This window comes from Mugil cephalus, chromosome 1, assembly GCF_022458985.1.
Source record: "Mugil cephalus isolate CIBA_MC_2020 chromosome 1, CIBA_Mcephalus_1.1, whole genome shotgun sequence".
NCBI lineage: Eukaryota > Metazoa > Chordata > Actinopteri > Mugiliformes > Mugilidae > Mugil > Mugil cephalus.
This window is the reverse complement of record NC_061770.1, coordinates 31,401,575-31,426,406: the sequence shown is the minus strand read 5'-3', so window position 1 is coordinate 31,426,406 and position 24,832 is coordinate 31,401,575. Positions and strand designations below refer to the sequence as shown.

Sequence of the window (24,832 nt, the reverse complement as noted above, 5' to 3'; positions counted from 1 at the left end):
TAGGTGTTGAGTTTTTTTTGCTATCTGAGCAGTGGTTCGTAATTTCCTGTCTTTCAGGCCAGGATGTGGTAGACTACATGTCGAAGGTACAACACACTGGTGCACGATGGCGATTGCATCGTTCTGCTTGATGATCTGTAAGTAATTGACCTTTTCTTTTTCCTGAGGGTGTTGTTCTATCCTTGATTCTGGCATTGGAAATGAAACTTTCTCTGATTGGTGCTTGTTTCCTCATGAACCAGCCTAGAATAAATTAAACTTAACTTGTATTTATGAAAGTTTCTTCTGGACAATAATGTCAAAAGCGATGCTTTTTGTTCTCTTTTTTTTTTTGGCTAATTTTCTTCTAATTTTCTCATGAGCTCATGGTAGCAATTCTCAAAAAGCAACTTGACTAGAAAAATTTCCACTTAAAAGGTGGTAAATGCCACAAGAAAGGGCCGTGCATGAACTCTTCCTTTGAAGACGGTAAACACGACCCTCTTGAAGGCAGCCAGTGTTTTGAAAAAGCCCAGATAGAGTTGTGAAAGTCAGGACCGAAGGCTGAAAAGGAGAAAGACAACAGCTTAAAATGTTTTGTGTGTGTGTGTGTGTGTGTGTGTGTGTGTGTTCTTTTTATCATTATCTTGTTAGCTAGTGAACATTGAAACTTTTTATTGTTCTACAGCCTACAGTCTTAAGTGTGGTGTCATGGGGTTAACTCATGCCGGCTGTTGAGGGTGTATCATACAGCTTCTGCACACAGCCCAGAGTCACCCAGTCTATTTAATAATAACATGCCAGCAGGTAGAGTAGTGTACTTGTGGTGTTGTGCATACTTACTGTGTTTGTCTGGTACCTGAGCTAGTCCGTAGGTAGCGTTAGCATGCTAAGCTAACGGACACAAACAGTGCATTCGTTGGTGGGCTAGTCCAGGAAGCAGCAGACATTAACAGCATGATGAACAGTCACAGGGAAGCACACACTGAAAGGGGGTATCATTTATTTAAGTATTAGGGGTGTAAAGATTCGTTGTAAAAATGTTTCAATTCGAATCACGATTCGTGGTTGAAATCGATTCATTAACTTTTTAGCCAAAAATTAAACTGAAATGTGACTGAAATAAATACCTATTCCTCGTTTCCTCTACATTCATTTAGGATTGGCTTGGGCCATTCCCATTGACTGTATATACTGCTATTCCTAAATCCTAGCCGCTGCTCCTTCAAATTTATCTCATCTCATCTTCCGTACGGCTTAATCCTTCACTAGGGTCGCGGGGGGTTGTTGGAGCCTATCCCAGCTGGCATCGACCGAACAGCGGGGTCCACCCTGGACAAGTCACCAGCCTATCGCAGGGCTAACACTGAGACATACAACCATTCGCACTCACAAGCACACCTAGGGTCAATTTAGAGTCACCAATTAGCCTAATGAGCATGTCTTTGGAGGTGGGAGGAAGCCAGAGTCCTTCAAATATATATATACATATATATATATATATATATATATATATATATATATATATATATATATATGTCACAGACAGGCAGACTGAATCAGGTAACATTTAACGCCTTTATCATTAAGAGTCATCCATATAAGGTCTGACGTCCTTAAATCCAATGCGTTATTTCCTAGTATCGATACAATCGATTGATTACCCTTTAAAACGATATTAGATCGATGTATGTTGTCCGGCCAACTTGCTGAGCACAGATCGTAGGAAAATAAATCGATGAAGTGGGTAAATTGTTGCACCCACATCAAGTAGACATGTTCATGCTGTAACCTCTTCTTTGCTGTTGCCTATTGTGTGTTAGTGTAGTTCTGGATCTTACGGTCAAACCGGATGTAGGAGGTTCCCAAGACTGAAGTAGAGAGGGAGACCTGGAGTATACCAATTTGTAAGCCAGTTGCATGATATAGCAAGGCTTGTCTAAGGGTTTAAATAGTAAATGAGTTCTGATTTAAAAGATAAAACAGGGATTCCTATAAGAGTGTTGAGATAGGCAAATATAGCCTACTGGTTGATTGATTTTAAACTAACAACGGTTTGTCATATAGGAGGAGCTTCCCGTATAAAAGCGGAGGGAGAATTTTTCTTTGGATGTGTGCAGTTTGGGCCTAATGACAGCCAATATCTACTAGTGCCCATAGTCAGGGTCTAGTACAAGTCGTTTTCCTTTGTTTGTGTATTAAGTAACCTTTTGATACACCATTGAGCATTTAGCCTTTTGTTTTTGACGTTTTCCTCTACAAATACACATTTTTGTACCTTGGCACCTGCACTTGACTTCCAATAAAGAGGAAAAACGGTGAATCCTGATTGTGGCTCCTTTTTCCAACACTGGGCCAAACCCAGTTGACCCCTTTTTTAACTTTTTTTAATGATCATGGCAGCTCTCTGCAGTTGAGGAAAATAGGAGATTTGGTGGCAGATACCGGGATCTGTGCAGGCCACAGTGATTTATCATAATATCAGCAGCCTTTTGAAGGAGCGGGGGTTCGACCAATCCATTCTTCAGGAAAAAAAAAAAAAAAACAGGCATGCAGTTCCCGGGAGGTCTGTCCTGGGACTTGCCAATGTGAAAGTACACCAAAGGCAGGATTTTTGATGTGAAAGCGGTGTCAGTCTGTTTGTCCTTGTTTTAATGTTCCTGCCGTGTCCATCTCTGCACTCTACCTCTTCCATCAGGAAAGAGCAGATGCCAAGCCTTGTTTTGACATCACGTCAGAGTAAGGTTCCAAAGATATTTTAGCCTGGGCTAGTCTAGGGAAACCACAGATAGAAGTCGTATATTTGGGCACTCTGGCCAGAAACATATCACCGTCCTCATACATGCTCTTACTCTGAAAACGGCGACTTCCGGTTGCAAAATATAAAATATCTCATCTCATCTCATCTCATCTCATCTCATATCATATCATATCATATCATATCATATCATATCATATCATATCATATCATATCATATCATATCATATCATATCATATCATCTCATCTCATCTCATCTTCTACTACCACTTATCCTCACTAGGGGGTTGCTGGAGCCTATCCCAGCTGTCATTGGGCAAGACACGGGGTGCACATGTGTATATCTATATGCTAGGGATGGTTTAACTTGTAATGATAAACCTATTCCACAAACATGCTATCGAATACCTTTTCAAAGTCAGCAAAATTGATGTATATTTGCCTCTGCCATTCTGTGCATTGATGATGTTACAAAGTGCAAATCTTTGATCAATGCACCCTTTCTCCTTACGCAATCCTGCCTGTTCATTCCTGAGTTTCTCATCTGCTGCCTCTATAAGATGTTGCACAATGATTTTTGTCATAATATTGCTTGATATAGATAGATAGAGAAGCTTCACATTCAGTTCTTCCTGTTTTATCTTTGCAGCCACACTGAGCATCACTCCCCACAGATCTCAGTTCTTCTCGTATGAAAAAATTTCTCTCAAGTGTGAGGCAAACTCCACTGGCTGGACAGTGAACAGAAGAACTAAGACACTTACTCCTGAGAAGTGTGCTCACGGCTGGGCACTCCCTGCGGAGTCCTCCTGCCTCATTGAGGACTCGTACAGATCGGACACTGGAGCGTACTGGTGTCAATCCACCACGGGGGCATGCAGCAACACCATCAACATCACAGTGACCGGTAACACCATGATATGTGCACAGAGCTTGTTGTTGTTTATTGGACATTGGATGATGAGCATTGAATTTTGTTTTTGTCCCTCCACATGTCAGATGGTGTTGTGATCCTGGAGAGCCCTGTGTATCCTGTGATGGAAGGGGACAACGTGACACTTGGCTGCTCCTACAGGAAAGATGAGCAATCACCAATAAAGTCAGACTTCCTTGCCTTCTTCTACAAAGATGGTGATTTCATCAGGAATGAGAGTTCAGGGAAGCTGACCATCGAACGTGTGTCCAAGAAGGACGAAGGTTTCTATAAGTGTCAACACCCCTCAGAAGGAGCGTCACCTCAGAGCCTGCTCACAGTGAGTGGTGAGTTATTCTGCTTTGTTATTCTGCTTCAGTTTGACCTCTGAAATGTAACTAGCATAGAATGTATATAGATATGTACAACATGTCTCCATTTCCTCTCATTGACCAAACTGAAGCAATTTTCACCGGGATATAGAAGGAGCCATGTTGTGACTTTTTGATCAGTATGGTCTGAGGGCGGAGCCACAACATTGATGCCCCGCCCACACTTCCTCCAGACTCACTGGCGTTTTCATTTAATTAATACAACGCTCTGGTCTACCTCCACCAGTTACAAGGAAATGTTGGATTATCCACCTATTGTTTTTAACTTATTTTAATTATTACAGAGCACAAGAGCTGTGTTTGTTCCTCCATGTAGTAGTGTTTCCTCTTTTGTATTTCCAGCTGCTTCACTATTGCCATGATTTTCAAATTGATTCTTATGGATCAATAAAGAATCGGTAAGGTTGTCTGAGGAGGTTTGGAGATACAGACATATGTATTAATCTTGCCTTCGAAACGTTTATCCCAACATTAGATTTAAATTTGAGCCCTTTTCAGGATTTGGTATTGATTATTATTGATAGTGTGGATGAGGTTTTTCCAGCTGCATTCAGATCCTAAAGACACTGTTGTGTTATTAACAGATTTCTTAAACTCTTTCTCTTTTTCACAGTTAGACATAAGAATCCAACTGCTCCAACCACTCCTCCTCCTGCTCCTCCTCCTCCCATAACTTTGACCAGGCTGATCGGCTTCATCCTTATGTTTGTCTTCTACACCGTCATCCTTGTACAGGCTGTGCATTTGTACCGAAGGTGTGCTCGAGGTGAGAAAACATCTCCATTGAAAATATAAATGTGTCAAACTGATGTGTCTTAATTCCCTTTATCTGTTCATTTGGTTTTAACCCTCACATACTGTTCAAGTCAAATTTGAGAGAAAAAATACCCTAAACATCAGTCGTTTAGCCTGAAATTTGATGACTTTTCCTGAAGTGACCCATAATACTTACAAAAAAAAAAAAATGTTTTCATTAATTATATTTTTATATAGGTGCTACACAGTTTTGCACACCGAGAATGAAACACCAACTGGGTGGACGGGGGCTCCAATTAAAAAACACGCTTTCCTGCTCTTTTAAAAACATTTATGCAGAATTAATCTTTCATTTTTCTAAGTAGCTATTTAAACATTCTTAATGGGTTTGTAGTTAATAATTTTTGTGAAAATACTTGTTACAAGGGAATTATTTGACCATACAGTGAGGGTACAAAATAGCAACAGTATGTAAGGGTTAGTTGGAAATTCTGGTGAGAACCACCCACAAATGTTTCTAATGAAAACCTGAACTGTCATTTAGAACTGAAGACTGAAATGTCTTCCAGAAACCACCAACACCTCATAACTGAAGTGGTTCTGTTCTGAGGAATGGGATCAATTTCCTCCAAACTGCTATAGACACTGATCAGCTGTTACCACAAAACATCCAGCTCTACAAATCAGAAATTTGTTGCTCTGCAGAACAAGTTTTTTTTTTCCATGCTGTGTGATCAGGTTAATATAATCTTATCATAGAATGTGTGCTGGTTGAATCTAAACTAAAGAGCTGAATCTATGCTTAATTATTGTTGGCTGATCATGTGAGGGGAGGAAATCGCTCTGTGTGCTTTTCATCATGGTCCTGGTGTTGTTTTGTACCACGTTGTTCTCATGTTATGAATTTATAAGCTCAGCAGTTCATCATTCAGTGAGTTTCTGTTTTCAGAAGGTTTAATGACACTTTAAAATATTCACATTCTAGTTTTCTCTTTCTATTTATAAGAGTTTAACTTCTGTTGAAAATTTTCTTCTGTGAAATTTTACTTATTGTTTTCCTCTGTGGTGAATATGGTTGAATTAACGTGATCACACTATTAACACAGAGACCTCAGATTTCATATCAGTCTTGTTTGGTGTCATTGGTCAACACGGTTTCCATGGTGATTGACCTAAATAAAAGCAAGGATGACAACAAACCAGTAAACTAGAGTTGAACTTAAAGATCTGAACTCTTCCTGTGATACAGACCAGTGGTTGTGGCTAAAGAGGTCAAAGGAAGTCAGTCTCTGCATCAACAAAACAGGAACAAATGGTCAAAAGCACGTTGTCAAGTTAGGTTGAAATTTCCATTCCACTGAACTGGCTTAAGCCCTTAAGTTGGAACATCAAGAACTCATTAAATTAAGTTGAAGTTTCTTATTTTCTCATTATCTTAAGTTGCTTTAAATGATAGAAACCAGCCAGGAGAACTTAGTGAGCTGGTGCCTTTTTATAGTGTGTTGCAATATATTCTCCTTAAGAAAAAAAAGACTCCAACAAACATGGTTTCTGTTCTTCCTGCAGCTCGAGCTGATGGCAAAAAGAGAGCTTGTGTTCATCGGGTACTGGAATGATGAGCAATGAAGAAGAAGAAGAAGCAGAAGAGCATTATATAAGCTATTAGCTATGCTTACATGACATTCAATCACCAAACATTGTGATGTTTACTTGATGTAGAGTATTTCCTCTGTCAAAAGTAAAATGTGTTCGAGTTCGAGTCCATCTTGGGCCTTTTTGGATGGAGTTTGCATGTTCTCTCTGTGGGTTTTCTCCAGGTACTCTAGTTTCCTCCCACCTCCAAAGACATGCTCATTAGGCTGATTGGTGACTCTAAATTGACCCTAGGTGTGAGTGTGAGTGTCAATGGTTGTTTGTCTCTGTGATAGGCTGACGACTTGTCCACGGTGTACCCCGCCTCTCGCCCGATGCCAGCTGGGATAGACTCCAGCAACCCCCACGACTCTAGTTCAGGATTAAGCGGTATGGAAGATGAGATGAGACTTTTAAAAAAATTCCTGTATTCACAGCTAGTGAAAACCAGTTTTGACACATTGTCTCAATGAATTGAATAAGACGGTGGCTCCAAACTTTGTATATATAATCTATTGGCTCTGCTTATATGACATTTAATCTGTAAAAGTTCTGTTTGCCAAGCTTTTTATGTAAAGTATATTATTTGCATTTCCTCTCTAGAATGTAAGATGTCTTGTATTTTTTTATATATATGTAAATTGTCAACAAATGAGTTAATAAGTAAAAATACCTGTATGTTTTTATTTGGTTTCTTCCCATTGTATGTGCGATAGCTGCCTTGTTATGAATGATATGGGTATGACACCAAGAAGTGTGTAAATATTACATCAGTGCTCCAAAAGGCGTTGAATAAGGTCAGCTGGACTGGAATTTCCCACTAGTCTATCAGAACTGAAGAAGCTACTCGGATGAGTGGCGAAACGTCTTGAAGAAATTCTACAAGTCCAGTTGACCTTATTCAACGCCTTTTGGATTACCATGACCTGGATGACTGAGAACCTTCACAGACACATTACATAGGTGTCTCTCACGAAACACTTTTATCACTTTAATTTGAACTTTTGGTTGATTAATATAAGAAAACTTCATCAAAGTATAATTTTTTCAAAGAAACATCTGAAGCTGGTGTTTGAAATATATCAGCTTGGATGTTTTCTGCTTTTATTTCCTTCATTAATGAGCAGTATCTTTAACCTGGAGATTAGCTGGTTGAGGTCTTTTCATTGTTGTCTGTTGCCCCCTTTTGGCCGTTCGTCAGAGCTACAGCACGGGAGAAGAAACTGAGTTTATAGTGGGTGGTTTTGGTGTACAGTCAGTGATCTGTATGAGGAGTCTAATCAGGTTGTGTCCAGGATGTGAGGGGTCCATGGAGATTTTACTGGCCCGGGTCCAGTACGGGTCCTGGATGGAGGGAAGGTCAGTACCAATAATGTTCTCTGTAGTCTGTCCCTGTCCTGTCTGGTGGCTGATCCAAACTAGACCATGATGAACGTGGTCAGAACAGACCTGATTATTCCTGTGTAGAAGATGATCAGCAGCTTCTGGGGCAGGATGAACTTCCTGGAAGTCCAACCTCTTCTTCTAAACAGAGAATATCTGGGAGGTCCACTTCAGATCCTGTGAGATTGTGGACCCTAGGAACCTGAATGAATCCACTGTAGGGACTGAGGGGTTGATGGGTATACTTCTTAAAGTCAACTATCATCTCTATAGTTTTGAGTGGGTTTACTTCCAGGTGGTTCTGACTGCACCAGACGACCAGCTGTTAGGGCTAGGGTTTGAGGAAGGCCAGAGCTACATCAAATAATCAATTTCAATCTCAGTTAATGCCACATCTTGCTAGTCACCACCACAGCATCCATCTAGTGCATCATTGGTGTAATTTCTCTTTAATAAGAAGTAGCTCTTTTGATACTGCGGCAATATTTTTATTGTCTAATTTTCACCGGGATACCTGGGCAACCAGAACTTAGGATGTCCACTGGAGGCAAACCACCAGTTATTTATATAGCACCTTTCATACAAATGATGATAATAATTATATAACGTAAGCAAATAGAATAAAAAATAAATTAATACAAACATAAATTAATAAATATTTACGCTGGATATGCCAATTAAAACAATAAACACATAAATAAACTAAGTGTTAGTCCAGCGTATGTAAACCAAGCAAAAATAGACATTTAAGATTGGCTAACAGCTAAGCTAAAAAGGTTGGTCTTGGGTTTCTTCTTAAAAATATCAACACTGTGCAGCCCTGAGGTCCTCCACCAGGCTGTACCATAGACGTGGGCAATAAAACTGAAAAGATGCCTCACCATACTTCTTTGTCTTAACTGTAGGAACCACTAGAAGGCTGCTACCAGAGGACCTCAGGGCTGCTAGGGGCCAATATGGTAAAAGCAGATCTGATAAATATGAGGGACAAGCATTAAGACTCAATACCAATAAAGAACCTGAATGATCTGAAACACATGGGGAGCCAATGCAGCTTAAAACAGGTGTAATATGCTCTCTCTTTCTGGTCTTCGTCAGCACACGTGCTGCTGAGTTTTGAAGTAATTGTAAAGGATTTACGTTTTTACTACGTTTTTAATGTGAGGGATAAAACCAAGCTCAGAGTCGATAATAAAGTCCAGGTTTTTTACTTGTTCTGAGGGAGACACATATGTTGTCTGTTGTTTTGGTTAAAGTTTCTCTCTCTGAGTCTCAGGACTGATGACTAAAAGCTCAGGTTTGTCCTGGTTGAGCTGTAGGAAGTTCTCTGCCATCCACATCTTAATATCTAAAATAAAGTTAAAAAGGTCATCAATCGGCCCTGGGTCATCAGGAGACACGGCAATGTATATGTTTATCAAAAGAGATTTATGGGTCCAACACACTACTCCAACGCCATCTCTCTTTTACCCAGGTGTCATCTTTATGTTATTTTTATTTATTTAGCTTTTCTACACATTACAGTGATCACACTGAAAAGTAACTGTGGCTCAATATTTATCAGCTCCAATGCCAGCTGCCCATATCCTGTCACCATTGTTTGAAGTACAAAGAAAAACTGCTAACCTTCAATGGTTCAATGATGGTGTTGAGTCTGATGGTTTTGTGGCCTACTTCCACAGCTACTTGGACCAACATGTTCTATGTTATTCTTTTGAACACATTCAAATAAATTGCCCTAAGAAGTGTTGCCTGTGCTGCATTCTTGCAACAAAAGAACAAGAAAAATCCCTATTCGATGTAATTCTAGTCTTTTAGGGGGATTCATACAACTTTAGCCACGGAAAGCAACTTCACAGAGCAGCCAAACCACAGCATTTTCCATCCACACTGAAAAAAAAAACCAAAGCACATACTTGTCCACCTGTCTCGATTGTGCATACACTTCATTTTTTACATGTTTCACAACAAGAGACAACCTGATTTTCTTTAGTTGTGGGCTTTAAAAGGGCAAAGTGTCTTCTCAGAAGGCACAGCTTAAACCACAGCTGACCCACATGAGAATAAACAGCTGATTCTGTAAATCTGACAATAAAACTTTCCCCTATTGGTGATTTATAGTTCATGTTAGACAACCAACATAATTTTCCATTGACGTACATTTGTCAAGTGTGATATTTGCAGTTAAAGACATGGATACAGGAAATGTAGGTACACTGTAGGTTAAATGTCAAGACAAAAACAAATTAAAAACAACAACAGACAGGTGGACAAGAACAGATGAAGACATCTCTGCAGGGCAAACCACAAACACCTCTCAAATAAGAGCTCCACTTCCTTTTCACACACAACACAACAATTATGCAGTTCACATCCGCTGCCATACATTGGACTCATTTTATGTCATTTGTAAGTTTTCATACCAAAACAAAGTGTTAAGAAATATTTTAAAAGCTTAAGGAGTCAGTACGTTCACATACACACTACTACAAATATTAGATTTTTATATGTCTTACGTATATGACATATTCTGGTTCTTTTCTTCCAGACTGAAGAATACATAACTGATTTTAAGATTTTCATCAGTTTCTGCTGAAGCACCGCTGAAATTTAAAGTACCATCTGACTAAGATGTGTATTTTCTTTTGGTAAATCTGTCCCTTCTTTGAGGAGACGTTGGGACAGGCATTGACTGTAAAAATAACACAGCAACAAGTGGAGAAACCACATATGTTTGGATTAAGTGCCAGAGGACCACTAAATGTAGCGTGCTTGGTTGGCCCAACGTGTAGCGACAAGGGTCTGACGTAAGCTCATCACTTCTTATCACCGGATTCCATTGAAAATGTGTTGTAGCTTGTCGCTCTCTCTACTCCTTTGAAAGCAGCACAACTCACAGCTAATTCAAAAATGTCAAAGAGGAGGAGCATGTGTAACGCAAACCACAGTCTTCAGGCAATGAAGGGCCTCTTGACTGTTCTTCGTGCAACTCTGAACGTACACAGTAAGCACTTATAAATAAACACTCAAAATGAAAGCGGACATTTATGGTGACAAGGGCAAATGTGTCTACTTTAAACATTATGAAATAATTTGATATCAGAAGTTTTATGGATACGCACAAAATCATTTTGGAATGTTGACTGTCTCTGAGGTCTGAAGTCCCCCACTGATGGGAAACTTAGCGAAAATCCTGCTGCAACATCTGGAAGATTTTGTGAATGTGAAGCCAGTGACAATGAATTTAAAGGTAGGCGAAGGGAGTTAAACACAACTTGTTCATAGTCAAGGTTCAGTGGTCAGCAGTGTTTCTAAGATGCCAAATGCTTTGTAAAGTCTCTGTTGGCCTTTGACTCTAATACTGCCATGGGACGCTGCATGGTCCTGAATTTCTTTGACACTTGGTGTTCACCTGGTCACACAACTATGTCCATGATGACGACGTCGCTGCCCCTCTTTGGTGTCCGAGCTGCTGCGAGGAGGAAGCGAAAAACAATATCAGTGGTCATGCTTCTTTACATTTTAAAACTCATTCAGCTGTTCTCTTTTTCTCTAAGCGAAAACTTCTAACCTTTTTTAACTTAAGTCATCTGCACAGCATGGCTAACTCCTTTGCTTGCTTGCTCTCCTTTGTTAGCAGGGTACATTTTGTGGGCATGCAGGAAGCTTAACATTCAGGTGAAGATGTACAATACAATATGTTGCCATCCCTTTTTGGAGGAAAAGAGTAATTGAGTCATTCAGATGACTGGATACATTTTATATAACCAATATCGAGCAAGTCAACCAATATGCAGATGACACCTGGCTAGTTTTAGACAACTTTATTTCTGAAAGTCACAACTTAATAATTATGTTGTAGAAAATGAACAATTAACAAGCCTTTATTTTTAGGACTAAACAGGAAACAGTCCAACTGACTCACAACACAGTTTTGTATTATAGCCTGCGTTATTTGGCCAGAAGAAGCACAGATGCCTCCTTGATGTTTCCAAGGTTAAATGTACCTCTGTTCCTGTCTCTGTATATGAGTCCTAGTAAGATGGTGGACAGCAGGTAAGGCACTCCCACCACCAGATGACACGTTAGTCTGAAGACAGACAATGAAGAGGAAGCTGTGGGCGGAGATAAAGTTGTGGACAGAGGGGAAGCTGTGGAAAGAAATACGTTTTTTACCACCGAAGTCAAAGAATCAACACTTTTTTTGGTTGTTGGCTTGTGATCTTACTAGAACTTAGGGTTCAGTGTTTAGCCGATGGACAGCCTGCTAGCTTTGTACCTCAACTAATGGTCAAAACGTGTTCAGGCACTTTTAGACTGGAAGTCACACTTTCTTTTATAAGTTGCTCTTAAAAATCAAATGTAAGCATCATCATGTTTGCACATGCATGAGTTTTTCTCTCACCTTCAACAGCCAGCCAGCTGCCCTGCGACTCTTCACCTCCTGAGATGCTACACTTGTAGAGCCCTTCATCGGATTTAGAAGCACTGGTGATGGTCATCTCTCCCGTGGAGTTGCTCTTGATCACTTGGTCATCTTTGTAGAAATTAAACTTGTGGTCTGAGAAGTCTTTTATATGTTTACAGCGCAGGGTCACGGCATCTCCCTCAGACACAGGGAGGCAGGGACTCTCCATTATCACAACGCGCTCTTGAAGATGTAAAGAAATGTATCAAATTTTATCAAAATCGGACGTTGCTCAGCTTCACCACTTGCTTCTGGTGTGCAGTACCTGTGACTGTGATGTTGACGGTGTTGCTCTGTTCCCCGCTGTCTGACTCGCACCAGTACACCCCGCTGTCCGATGGGTAGCTGATGTCGATGATGCAGGTCGGTCCTGAAGAGGCTGAGCCCCAACCGAAGGAACAGGCCCGGATGCCACCCCCTTCCGTTTGCCTCTTCACCCTCCAGCCGGTGGAGTTCACCTGATTCTCGCAGCTTAGAGAGATGGAGTCAAGCTTGAAGAACTGGGTTCTGTCAGGGCTGACCCGAAGACAGGCTTCCATGGACAAGGAAGGAAGGAGGGAAAAATTGAGGGGAAGGTTTAAGGTAATGTAAGAAAAATTAAATGCCATGAGGGACACATAAATGGATGAAAAAAGGAAATAGAGTGTTGTATGAATGACATGAATTGAGGAAAAAGAAAGAGGTGTAAAGAGGAGAAGAAATAAGCAAATATAAATGACAAAAGAAAGGAGAGGAAATGGAGAAAGTAAAATATGAAACAAAGGACAACAGTAATAAAGGACAAAAATGAGAAGAGGTAGAGAAAAAAGTTTCACGGAAGAAGAAGAAGTGAGGATGAGAGAATTAAGAAAAACAGAACAGAAAAATATCACAATAAGACAATGATGTAACAAAATGCAAAAAATTGAATTCATGACTTTTCAACTCAGAAATACATTAAATGTTTATACTCACCCAGGACCAGGCAGAACGGTGTTAACTGCATCCTGTCTCTCTACCAACTGCTTGACAACCAGAAGCACCGAGCTACTTCCTCTCTCAGTTATAGCTGTCACACACATGCAAAACGTGTTTGTTCCTCTCAAGAAAAAAGTAAAGTTGCTCATTCATTTTAGTTTTTGGCCACTTGGGGGAAGCAGGACTATCAGCAGAGATGATAATGATGTTAGCGTAAACATGAGAGATTGAAAATGTGTTACTACCACTACCACTACTACCGTGGCTTCATCTGCATCTAATTAGTTTTGGCTTCATTCTACACCTTTTTTTTTCTCTCAATCAAAAAAAGAATGGTAAAATAGGAAAGAATGAATGAATGGTAAAGGAATATACAGGAGCCTAGAACATCAGCTGGAGACCAATGGTCAATTTTAAAGTGTTGAATGACAAATTGCTTGATGAGGATGGTGTGCTAATTCTTACACATTTCTTTTCCCATTTATAGTTAATAAGTGAACTGAACAAATGGCAGCAGAATTTTTCATATTGGTCAGTTCTGTCTGATAAAAATTGCACTTGTCATGTAAAAACTGAAAAAAATAAATGTTTGGAAAAACTGATTGCATGCAAGTAAGTACTTAAACTGAAATATGTTTATTTGAATTCATAAAAGAGTGACATAGCATTACAAACGGTAAAAAAGTACATACAAATGCAATATACAAAGCAGTATTAAACCCCACATATATACACAATTAATATATATATTAATGCCCTTAACAAGTTGTGTTATTTACATTTGCACCAGCTGTACAAGATTATATATATATATACAGATTTTTTTAGTGTGCTAGTAAAATAAATGTTCCCTCATGATTCCCCAGTGAAGCATAAAAAGTTCAAGATGGTAGATAGTGGACAGGTTCAAAATTAAATCCATTTAAAAAATGATTCAGTCGCATCTTGTTTATAGAGCTATAGACAAGATGCGACTAAATCATTAGCATAAACCAAGCTTTCTCAAAAAGGTACTGAGTTTCCTATTCATAATCTTTAACCGTGTTTTAACAGATCTAAGCTAACAACCGTACAGTATGTCCTCGCTAACATTAGCTAACATCTTCAGGTAACTCTGCCAGGACATCGTAGCGGTTTGCAGATAAATGACTTAAGGATGGTCTACGCAGAGGAGCACTTTTGAGGAGGTCGTGGTTGAAACTCTGTGAGCGTTTCAAGTATTTTTGCTTTTTCTCTTTTGGATCTTGATGATGCAAAGACAGAAGAGTGTGGCTGGTTTGTAATGGGTTGCCACTTGTTGGATTGTTGAAGGATGTTTGGAGGGTTTGATTTAGGCCTTGTGGTAGGCTGACAGATTTCGGAGGGTTTCTGCTGGTTGAAGGTGTAGAAAGTTGGTCGAGGGGTTTTGGGACGTCCGGTGCAAGTTTGAAAGGAATCCCTCCAGTCACTGGCTTGTCCTGGTGGCAGGGAACAGGACTTATTGGAGAGCTGCTCTGGAGTTGACAGATGATCCCATCTTTCTCACGAATCTTTGACTCAAAATCGGCCACTTGTTTTTTCAGATTCTCAATGGTGTCATTGAGCTCGTTGTTAGCCTTCATGGTGCTGTTGCTTTGTGGCAGAAGGATCCTTGTTTCAGATGCCCCACTCCTTATACTTTCATCTGATTTCTGATGCTGCAGAGCCGGTTTTTTAGTCTCAGCTGTTTGAATACAAAAAATAAAGATGTCCTGCTGTTAGCAATGCTGAAATTTACTGAAAAATATTTTATGTTTGTTACGACGTGGAACTATATTTTCATGCCCTTGGCTACAGGTTCTATTACATCATGAGAACAAGCCGATGGTCAGTTGTTTGTTGTTGTCAGTGTGCGTCTATGACTCAGGTTTTTACAGTTTGTCAAGTTCCCACTGATTCATCAAGCTGAATCAGCAGTGTAACAAGTCTGTCTGAGAAATACTCTGGAGTTAGCTCTTCCTTAGCTTCCTAGCCTCCCAGCTAATGGCCTCTTAGCTAATAGTAGCTGCTTGCTTCAGGTCCTTCCACAACATTTCTACTGGATTAACTGTTCTTTTAAGTGCCACTATAATGAATGGATCTTTGGCAGTGGGGTGAAAACCAGGGAAATACCCACCTTAAGTGTGCTGATGATGACCTCCTGTACCTAAACATGTTTATTTGTGAGGTAGTTTTCATATTGAGGTCTGCACTCAGCTTGCCATTTGAAGGAAAACAGCAGAATTACATTGTTCATGCATTGAATCATGAACCCTAAGAAAAGGGACATTCCATTGAGGAATCCTTAGTTTGTGTTTCCACGCTTGCTTTATGTGTTTACCTATGATCTGAGTAATGCACTTAAACATATCCTGCATGTGTCTGAAAGATTTATTTCCTCCTAAAGAGGGCGCCTTTGGATTTCTGAACGCCTCCTCGCTGCTCTGCTCTACATGATTTTTCCGTGAGCGTTTCCTGTCTAAAAGGAGCTCGTCTGCCACCTTGTGTCAGATTGTGGTCAGTACATAATGAGAAGCCTCATCTGATCAGTGTGCTGTATAACCAGACAAACCCCGGCTTTATGATTTTACCGTGTTTACTGACTGAAACCTTGACTTACCAGATTTCACACAAATCTTCCATAGCAGGAAAATGAATCCAAAAATTACAGCTGTCCCTACGATGGTGATGATGATGGGCAATGCCAAAGAACACTCAGGGTCATCTGAAAGAACAAAAATCATTTAGACCATCATGTTTGAATCAGCTGATCTCGAAGTATGGGCACTTGTTTAAAATGCAACAGGGAACCTGTAAATATAAAATGTATGTAGGCTTTCTGCAAGCCCGACTTGTTAAAGACAAAAGCCAATGTGTCGTAGCACGAGCCAAAATACGAGCGTAAGAATTATAATTATAGCTCTGATTCAGATGAGTTTATGACTTTTAAAAGAGTCCTTGCTACAGTGAAGGAAGGTGGATGCGGGGCATTCAGAGTCAATGAGGAATGTGTGGATTGTGAGTTGCAGGTACATACCTGTACCTGCAATGAGGATGCAGGAGTCCCTGGTCTGACCGAACTCAGGCTCATGAACTCTGCAGGTGACTTTTCTATGAGAAAAAAAGGACATTGTTTAAGTATTTGTGTAATACTCCACTAATAATCAGAATGAAACGACCTCATCTAACATGGGCTGGTGCAAATCTTTGATAACCCTATCTCCTAATGACCATGTAAACTCTTGATGGGCTGGTTTCTCTCTGGTTGGAATAAATCCATTCTTTCTGAGCATGTTCACTCAACGTGGGGCAAACATGGGGTGAAGAGTTTCCAGCTAGTGTTGTAAAAGATGAACCAAGCCGGAATTTTTGTCGTCTTGAAGTCAAAAACATTTTGTATACTGCAAAACTGCAATACTGCTTGAAATAATGCAGATGAATTTACTACAACTTCTTGTTCTCTCATTCTATATTAGATCTCTCCTTTTTCTTCCATTTGTATTCCCACTTCTTTTTGCTTCCCATGCCTCCTTCTTAAACTTCTTCTTGCATCCATACCTTCATCTTCAAAGTTTTTTTTTTTTTGCATTCCATGCCTTCAATCTTGACTTCTTCTTGCATCCCACACTTTCTTTGAGTTTTTCTACTTTCTACTACAACTTCTTCCTCTACATTGGATTTCTTTCTCTTCCATTTACTTTTCCACTTCTCTTTTTTCTTCCCATAGCTTATTTTTCTTGCATCCCATACCTTCTTTGCGTTTTTCTACCTTTTTACTTCATTTTTACTACCGTTCTATATTGGATTTCTTCTTCCATTTTTTCCACTTCTTCTTTTTTCACCTGCGTCCCGTACCTTCGTTCTTGACTTCACTTCTTTGAATTTTTTTTTTTTGCGTCTCACTTTCTTTGACTTCTTTTTCTTCTCCAAATGTTTCCTCTCATTATTTTATATTTCCATTTTGAAGAAAGCAGCAGAACCACTTCATCAACAGTGATATTTTGATATAAACACATACGTCTGCTCATATCACTTCGTTCGAACAATTGATCGTTTGAACCTGGGCCTTCTCTGTGCGAACCCTAACCCTATGAGAGTGAATATATAAACTCCAGCCCATCTTCAGCCCTCGCAGGATAATTGTTTGTGTTCACTGACATTCTACAGGTGGTAAGAATCTTAAGGAAGTTTAACCTGCTTGTGTTTCTCTGGAGAGTCACCATCATTGTCATGTTGTAACATCCACGCTCATCGTATTCCCTTATCGTGTCTATAGCCGAGATCTCGTTGCCATCGTCATCCAGAAACGTCATCCTCGGCTCTTTGTCTGGCAGCCAGCAGCCGGTGCCACACATGAGAGTCACTAATCCGTTCTTGGCTGAAACCATGGAGAGATTGGGTTCGGCAACTGCAACAGTAAAAGGAAGGGTTACACACAGGCGTGGCCCTGAACCCTGTATGCAACAAATACTACAAATACAACAAATACTACGTCACAATTTCCTGTTCTAGTTTTCATTTTACCTTTTGAAGCCAGAAAAACGATCATTATTGAAAATGGAAAAAATAAATTAAAATCGTTGATAATGCAATGTGAACCAGGGAAGGCATTACAGTAACAATTGACATAAATGACAATATCTATCAATCTATCTACTCAACATGATTTTATTGACATACTGGATAAAGTAATTGTAGGTTCCCAATAGAATAAATTACATTTACATATTTATATTGAAATATCAGTAACAACATCATTTATATTGTTAACACAACCTTTTCAAAATTAGCTAAGATTTCCCTGGGGGGAAAAAAGGGAAACTAAACGGCGGCCTTTACTAAATTTCCTTCGTTTCTTTTCAAAAGCTACTGACTGACTGCAGAGCCTGGATAAATCTACCAGAGGGCAGATGACATGTCTCAAGTTGTTTACAGCAGGTTTTTCCATGAAATATTTTCTCAGAAACTGATATCAAATATGGAACACTAAACTATTAAAAGGGTTAATGTGGGAGATACTCCAATAAACATCAAATCAAATAGACATTAGAGAAAAGCATGTATGAACCCATAACTTCAAAGCTGATGTTTTTTTTCGCACTGCGTGGGCGCCAGGAAAAGTTAATTACCAACTAGTTGAGCCTGCCAGGTGGAATAGTGACGGTCGGATGTTCTCTCACCCACGGTTTCGACATACATTACTCCCCTTTCACTCTTAGCTCACACAAACAAGGCGAGGCACAATTGTTGTTGTTGCTGTATGTTCAGGGCACACATAGCAGATGCAGTAGCTGTAGCTGATCAAATTTCCCAGAGTGGCTGTTAAATCAAGGTCTAGGAATCAGCTTTATTTAAATAAAAGTCGACGTACCCACAAGAAGCTCCACCCTTGTAGTTTTCTTTGATGGGTTGTTCTTGAGTTCCATACACTTGTATATTCCTGAATCGTCAAGCTTCAGCCCGGAGATCCTCAAAGACACATTCCAATCTTTCAGTTCTCTCATGATGCCGCTCGCCCTGTAGTCAAATTCGGGATTCCTGTCTATATAGTTCTCACGGCTTTGACGATATGCAAAGACCACTCCTGAACCCGGGCCTTCCTTTGACCACTCGAATGCTGGAGAGTCCTCTTGGTCAACGGCTTCAAAGCTGCAGGGCAGAATGGCATGACCACCAGCAAAGGCTTGGACCCTCTCCAGGAGACCATCATCTACGGAGGACTCGCCTGCAAATAAACACATAAATAAACAAATAAAGTAGATGTTATGCAATTAAAAAAATAAATAAAAATAGACAATCACCTTTCAACATCAAGCAGAAAAATGAAATGTTAATCAATAACTTCATCACAGTGTTGCATTCACTGTTTTTTGTTGTACACCTTGGGCCTACATGTTTCAACTACAGCCTGACCACAAGAAAGTGCTGTAAAATTCAAACACAGGGAGTCCTAAAAAGAAGAAGAATTGCCTTCGACCCATGGACGCGCTGTATTTGCCCACATGCTGCCGAGGATCAGCCCCCCTTACACCAGCTAGTACAGATGCCGTTGTTTGTTCGAGCCAAGGAGCCCCAGTCAAACCCAGAACGACAAAGTCTGGTGCGTCCGCACCGCAACGAGTAGTTAGTTTAGTTTTAGCATTAATAATTAAATTATGATGTAATGTTATTGTAAGATAATCACCGCTTATAATAAATAATTTCATAATTTTATCTAGCATTGTGTTGTTTGTTGTGATTATACACTGTGATATTTGCTGGAATCATAATCGTAGGCAATTTGACTTGGTCCCTGAAAAGAGTGGTGTCTGAGGTTTACTACCTGTAGTAACTATTTACAGATGTTAATAATTATCCCCCACAATTATTAATGTTGACTGGCAAGAATCAAGTTCTTGCACCCAATGGGAGCACAACAACCTAACCCTCTGCAATATTAATACATTTCACCAAGTATATAAAGACGGTGTTAACACTTCACCTACATGATCCTTAAAGAGCTATTCTGAAGCTCAGTGTGTGTCGTCTTGGGCCGTCGCCATCTTGGCAATGCGACTCCAGCCCGGACGTTATTTAAACAGAAGACAAAGCATGTTAATTTTAACATTGGGGGTCTATGGGGGTTGACTCTAGTTGGAGCCTCTAGTGGACATTCGAGGAAGTACATTTAAACAATTTTTTTTTTTGTCATGAAAAAACATGGCTGGTCTGGCATTCAGACCGTTGTAGGGTCGTGGGGAGCCCTGGAGCCTATCCCAGCTGTCACCCAATGACACTTAGGGTCAATTTAGGGTCATCAATTAGCCTAACGAGCATGTCTTTGGAGGTGGGGGGAAAGCGGACAACAGAGTACCCGGAGAAAACCCACACAGAAAGCCCCAAGCTGGAACCAAACGCGGACCTTCTCACTGAGAGGCATCAGTGGTAATATTGCAAATATTTAAAAAAATGTCTAATAAACCAAACATTATGCGACCCCCTCTCCCATCGTACTTCCACAGACCCCCTACTGAAGACCTATGCCCTAAAGTATTCTTTGCTTTATTGTCTATTTAGTCCAGAATGGGAACTTATAAAGCAAATAAGACTCGTGTGTGAAATGTTTACAAAAATCATTTTTTCTTTTCACCCGAGGCAACCAAAAGAAGAAGAATTTTTATTTTTTTTTTAAGTGGAGAGACTTAATTCTTGCCTGGCTTCAGGCCATTCACAATTATTGACGGTTAAATGGATGAATATTAAAAAACAAACAAACAGTGGCATAGTTTTAGCCGTAAGTATAAGGACTAAAAACTATTTACTGTCGTTGCAAAAAAAAGTGCCATCTGGGTTCTTTTCTCTGCAGAGGGCGTGAATTTGTGGTAAACTCACTCCTACGACCCTTGCATATGTGGGCAGGCCTGCAACTATGAGCTGTGATCATTAGAAAAAGAAAAAAATTGGGCATTTACAGTTACCACCCACTCACTACTTTTGGTTTCATTCCACCTCTTTTGCAGTCTTGTTCTTTTCCCAACGCTGAGCCGAGAACTGTGTGTAAGCTTGTAGTAAATGCCGAATCACATGACTCCCACATACGGGCAACTTCCTGCTTCCTGGACCTGACTCAGACCTGTCCAGCCCTTTTTTTTTTTTTAATAACTAGAGTTGCATGTGGCTTAAAGCCTGAAGACTCTTTTTCAAATCCTCAGTTTGCCACATGGATACAATACAATAAAAAAATAGCTTCACTTCATGGCCATTAGCATTGTTAGCAGTGACAGTTGTTATTATTATGAACTATTTATATATTTATTATTAGCCATCGTGGCTAGCTGCTGTAAACAGCAAAGACATGTTGGAAATGTTTTGGACTCTGCAGAGGAACTAAACTGAAGCTACTATTAAAAAGAAGCAAAGAAACGGCAGCCTGACTTGGCTCTGCTACTCTCCTGAAATATTAAACCTCACACCTGCTTTACGAGGAAAATAGAGTGAAACCATTGGATCCACGCCCTGGTTTCACTACAACCTGAACAGGTGGTGTCTGATTTCATCTGTCTTTAATTACTACTGGTTTTTTCATAAAACATGGCTCTCTGGCCAAATTATTAGGTACACCAGTGAATGCAGTCTAACAAGCCTTCATGACTGTTCTAATGTCTAATGGAGGATCATTGTGGGGGATGGAGCTTGACATCATAATAAGGCAATAACACTTTATTTGATGTATTTATTCATCTGTCTCCGTCTGTTGGCCACTTGCATCCATGGACATGTGTTAATTTGAGAGCTGAACAGGCCTTAGCTCCACTACTAGTGACGTGAAATGTCTTCTAACGCAACAGCCCTGCTCTAAAACTAAATCTTATCTTTTAATGACGAGTTGATGTAGAGACGGCGTCATAAAGGTGGTGAATGATTCTCCTGGACTGTCACTGTGGGGGATGGAGTTTGTGAGGTGGGGAGAAGATAAAGTCTATGTTACGTATTTTGGAAGGAGCCGTGAAGGAGAGTTTGAGACGATAAGGAAAACTATGTCAAAATAAAAGTAAGAGTATCAGCTCGGTAGTAGTCTACCACTAAATGGAATGACAACTAATGCTGGAGAGCAGAAGCTTTGTATTATAGCGAGTGTGTATCAACCAGTACTGTCCCTTTTCTTCGCCTATAGCTTTAAAACCTGCTAAAAATCTGGATTAACCACCATCACCACATAGAAGATTGTTGTTGAAATCTTGGCCCTGAATGCGTCACAGATTCAGAATGTGCGTCTTTGAACGTGTTTTGACACGGTGTACAAGAAGCCCGGACCCATGGGGTTTTGTAATATTGTTTTTTGTTTTTGTTTGTTTCCAAAAGGGTCGAGACTTATGATACGACCAAAATCTGAACAATCTGTAGCAAAGCAGCACTATGAGATAAAAGAACACAAAGCAATCGTGCATTGTTTAGTCTGACTCCAGGAGTATGTTCAGTTTATGTTTTTGTTGGTTTGCTTCAGATCTGAATCAGGAGGTTTAGACAGGACCCAGGCATTTGACTTCAGCTGCGCGCTGTCAAAGAGCCACAGAGTATCCCGATGCAGATTCGAGGGTCATTGAAGGCATCGGCGCGTGGCACGGTATTTAGGAAAAACTTCTCGGAATTAACTAAACCATACTCAAATATTATCAACAAAAGAAACACTCGGGTGCACTTCTGCTATCAGGTGGATCGTGTTTGATTTGCTCCGAGTGAAGCGACTTATCTGTTCAACGATCAGTTTGACGCACTTTGAGTTCGAGGAAGTCAGTTGTGTTTGCAAATAGTTCAACTCTCACCCGACTGCTGCACGTGGTATAACCTTTTTAAACCAGTTAGTTTGTAATCTACTATTACAATGATAGACTTTTAACAATAATCATAATAATAAGAAGAAAATTAATGATTAAAAAACTGATAAATTCATTCACACCTGGGCAGGAGGGCAGACCGATAAGCAGGAGAACGAGGCGAAGATTCATCACCAAAACATTGAAGATAGAATTATTTTCCAGGTGTTAATGAAGCAGATTCCCAGGTGTAGACTTCTCCAGGGCCGCTCCTCTTTAGCTGGGTCAGTGGAGCAAGGCGCTCCGATGTGAGCAGGCTGGTTGTCTGTGAAGGTTCATTCATACAGTCAGAGGAGGGCGTGGCTTCTCTATGGTGCGTTCACCTTTCCCGGGATAAAACAATGCTGGCAGCTGAACCAAGCTTACCACACTCACCTGTTTGAACTAAGCGCTTTTTGCTTGGTGAATACCCAAAACCGGCACGTTTCTTTAATAAAATGCAATAAATGAGAAATAAATACATTAAGTGGCAGCAAGCGTTTCTGAATTACCGCAGTTATTGTGGACACGTGAACTCGTGAACTATGCGTGCGTAGCTGTTAGGGCAGACCGGGGAATTTCCATGCTGTTTTTTTTTTTTTTGTTGTTTTTTTCCTCCAATGTATCACAAGCTAGGAAGTGAAATCCAAAAAGCAGAACATGTTCAATCTCTGCGGCCCTGATAATAACTTTGTGATAACGTCAAAGAGCAGAGCAACACGAGGCTGGAGAAACCCAGTCCAAGTTTGAAAGTGATGCAACACAAGTGATCATTAGAGTTTGACTCAGACTCTGCCCTGTTAAATAGACGTAGACTCTTATTGATGCCTTTGGGATGACTCCCTCAGGAAAGTTGTATTTACAGCAGCTTTATACAAAAAAGAGATTACAGAATCAAACAAGGCATAACAGATCAGAATACAAATTCCAAATATAGGGCAGTGGGTGTGTGACTACCACTCCCTCCCTTCTGTCCTCTGTGGCCTGTTTCCTCCTCCCCCTGAGTGAGGAGTGGTAACAGCATAAATAAAACTTCAGGAAGTGCTTCAGTGGCCAGTTTGCAAACACTCCAGCTCTCATTTCGATTATAAATTCATGTGTATCTCATTTGCAAAACACGTCTAACTACACATTAGACATCCCCAATATCTGAGGACAGTCCCCAAAGCGTCAGCTAAAGCTGTCCCCGGTTTTCATTTTAGAAATCTGGTTATCTTAGGGTTAGGGTTAGGGTTAGAGTTAGTATTAGGGTTAACAGCGTATGCACATGCACAAGAAAGCTGAAATACAAGCCAGATGTTGAAGCTGACTGATTTTGTTTATGAACCGTCTTTACTACCTCTCCACTGTAGACGGTACATAAAGATGGACAACGCGTTCACTTCCTCTAAATACACCCAAGTTGTCGTTTAATTTATACGAAGCAATGCTACATAAAATGAAACATTCATTAACATCATATTAATTATATTAATAACTACCATCCTTGAAAAGAAATATTCTTATATATTTTAGCATTTAATACTGTGTTAATACTGTCTACGCGTTTTTATTGGAGTTTTATTGACACTTAATGAAAAAACAACAGCACAGAGTAAAGTAGAAGTACAAGCAGGAGGAGTTAAAGTATACAAAAAAACTTGTGTGACAAAGTTGGATATGTTAAAGCACCAGTTGAGTTAGATTTGTAATCAAGGAAAATTATTGAGGAAATAAAATTAACTAAATGGACGACAAAGACAACATTTCTGACCTTTTATTTTTAAAAATAGCATTCTCATGTCTCAACATCTGAAATATTAAATTAATAGCTAATTTGCAAAACAAAAAAATTTGTCTATGAACAGCCAGTGCATGTCACGTATCATATTACAGCAGGAACAAGCAGTAGTAACATCCGTGACCTGAGGCTTAAAGCTCGCCAAAGCAAAAACTTGGCAGCAAGCTAATTATAGTTTGTTACAGGCTTCAGTTGGTACTCGGCATGTTAAAAGTGCGTCAATGCGTCAACATAATGTTGACTTGTCTTTGGTGCTTTCACATCGCCAGAAGTCGCGGGTCGGACCATTCATAAAATAAATTATATCATATAGGCAAAAAAAAGAGAAATGTTGACAAGGGATAGTTGTAAGGACAGTTGTAAAAACATGGTCAATGGTTTCGACCACTGTCCACATCAAATTTAAACCTTTTGTCTAAGATTTTTTAAAAAATCATTACAAGGCTAAACAGCTGACACACTTTTAAAAGGAGTTTCCTTGACT

General features: G+C 39.9%; 3 protein-coding genes across 4 annotated transcripts; 1 reads left to right on the top strand and 2 right to left on the bottom strand.

Annotated features, from left to right (window-relative positions):
- The first annotated feature begins 105 nt into the window (after nucleotides 1-105).
- Nucleotides 106-7,104, top strand: LOC125016128 (Fc receptor-like protein 5). The gene is made up of 5 exons (XM_047598341.1): nucleotides 106-137; nucleotides 3,388-3,645; nucleotides 3,738-3,998; nucleotides 4,657-4,809; nucleotides 6,366-7,104. The coding sequence occupies exons 1-5, from the start codon at nucleotides 107-109 to the stop codon at nucleotides 6,413-6,415; spliced, it is 753 nt and encodes a 250-aa protein (XP_047454297.1). The 5' UTR covers nucleotide 106; the 3' UTR covers nucleotides 6,416-7,104.
- A 2,170-nt stretch (nucleotides 7,105-9,274) lies between these two features.
- Nucleotides 9,275-13,766, bottom strand: LOC125015962 (low affinity immunoglobulin gamma Fc region receptor II-like). Of its 2 annotated transcripts, XM_047598096.1 has the most exons (5): nucleotides 13,237-13,766; nucleotides 12,548-12,814; nucleotides 12,220-12,465; nucleotides 11,822-11,965; nucleotides 9,275-11,286 (listed from the first exon to the last, which is right to left on the bottom strand). In XM_047598096.1, exons 1-5 carry the CDS (start codon nucleotides 13,265-13,267, stop codon nucleotides 11,231-11,233), a joined length of 744 nt encoding a protein of 247 aa, XP_047454052.1. In that variant the 5' UTR covers nucleotides 13,268-13,766; the 3' UTR covers nucleotides 9,275-11,230. The 2 variants fall into 2 exon arrangements, with proteins under 2 accessions (XP_047454052.1, XP_047454042.1); XM_047598086.1 differs by having other exon boundaries at nucleotides 12,548-13,766.
- A 90-nt stretch (nucleotides 13,767-13,856) lies between these two features.
- On the bottom strand, nucleotides 13,857-22,853 carry LOC125015943. The gene is made up of 6 exons (XM_047598046.1): nucleotides 22,673-22,853; nucleotides 18,608-18,961; nucleotides 17,431-17,644; nucleotides 16,274-16,347; nucleotides 15,857-15,961; nucleotides 13,857-14,941 (listed from the first exon to the last, which is right to left on the bottom strand). Exons 1-6 carry the CDS (start codon nucleotides 22,719-22,721, stop codon nucleotides 14,331-14,333), a joined length of 1,407 nt encoding a protein of 468 aa, XP_047454002.1. The 5' UTR covers nucleotides 22,722-22,853; the 3' UTR covers nucleotides 13,857-14,330.
- Nucleotides 22,854-24,832: the final 1,979 nt, after the last annotated feature.

Excerpts from the sequence above, each read along its gene's own strand:
- LOC125016128 (XM_047598341.1), top strand. The coding sequence starts at position 107 with ATGGCGATTGCATCGTTCTGCTTGATGATCT. Across the intron at positions 3,646-3,737 it reads CATCAACATCACAGTGACCG|ATGGTGTTGTGATCCTGGAG; the intron begins GTAACACCATGA and ends TCCACATGTCAG. Across the intron at positions 4,810-6,365 it reads GTACCGAAGGTGTGCTCGAG|CTCGAGCTGATGGCAAAAAG; the intron begins GTGAGAAAACAT and ends TTCTTCCTGCAG.
- LOC125015943 (XM_047598046.1), bottom strand. The coding sequence starts at position 22,721 with ATGAATCTTCGCCTCGTTCTCCTGCTTATCGGTCTGCCCTCCTGCCCA. Across the intron at positions 16,348-17,430 it reads CTCCAGAGAAACACAAGCAG|AAAAGTCACCTGCAGAGTTC; the intron begins GTTAAACTTCCT and ends TTTTTCTCATAG. Across the intron at positions 15,962-16,273 it reads CATCCTCATTGCAGGTACAG|ATGACCCTGAGTGTTCTTTG; the intron begins GTATGTACCTGC and ends TTGTTCTTTCAG.
- LOC125015962 (XM_047598086.1), bottom strand. The coding sequence starts at position 13,196 with ATGAATTCAATTTTTTGCATTTTGTTACATCATTGTCTTATTGTGATA. Across the intron at positions 12,466-12,547 it reads CGTCAACATCACAGTCACAG|AGCGCGTTGTGATAATGGAG; the intron begins GTACTGCACACC and ends TACATCTTCAAG. Across the intron at positions 11,966-12,219 it reads CAGCTGGCTGGCTGTTGAAG|CTTCCCCTCTGTCCACAACT; the intron begins GTGAGAGAAAAA and ends TTCTTTCCACAG.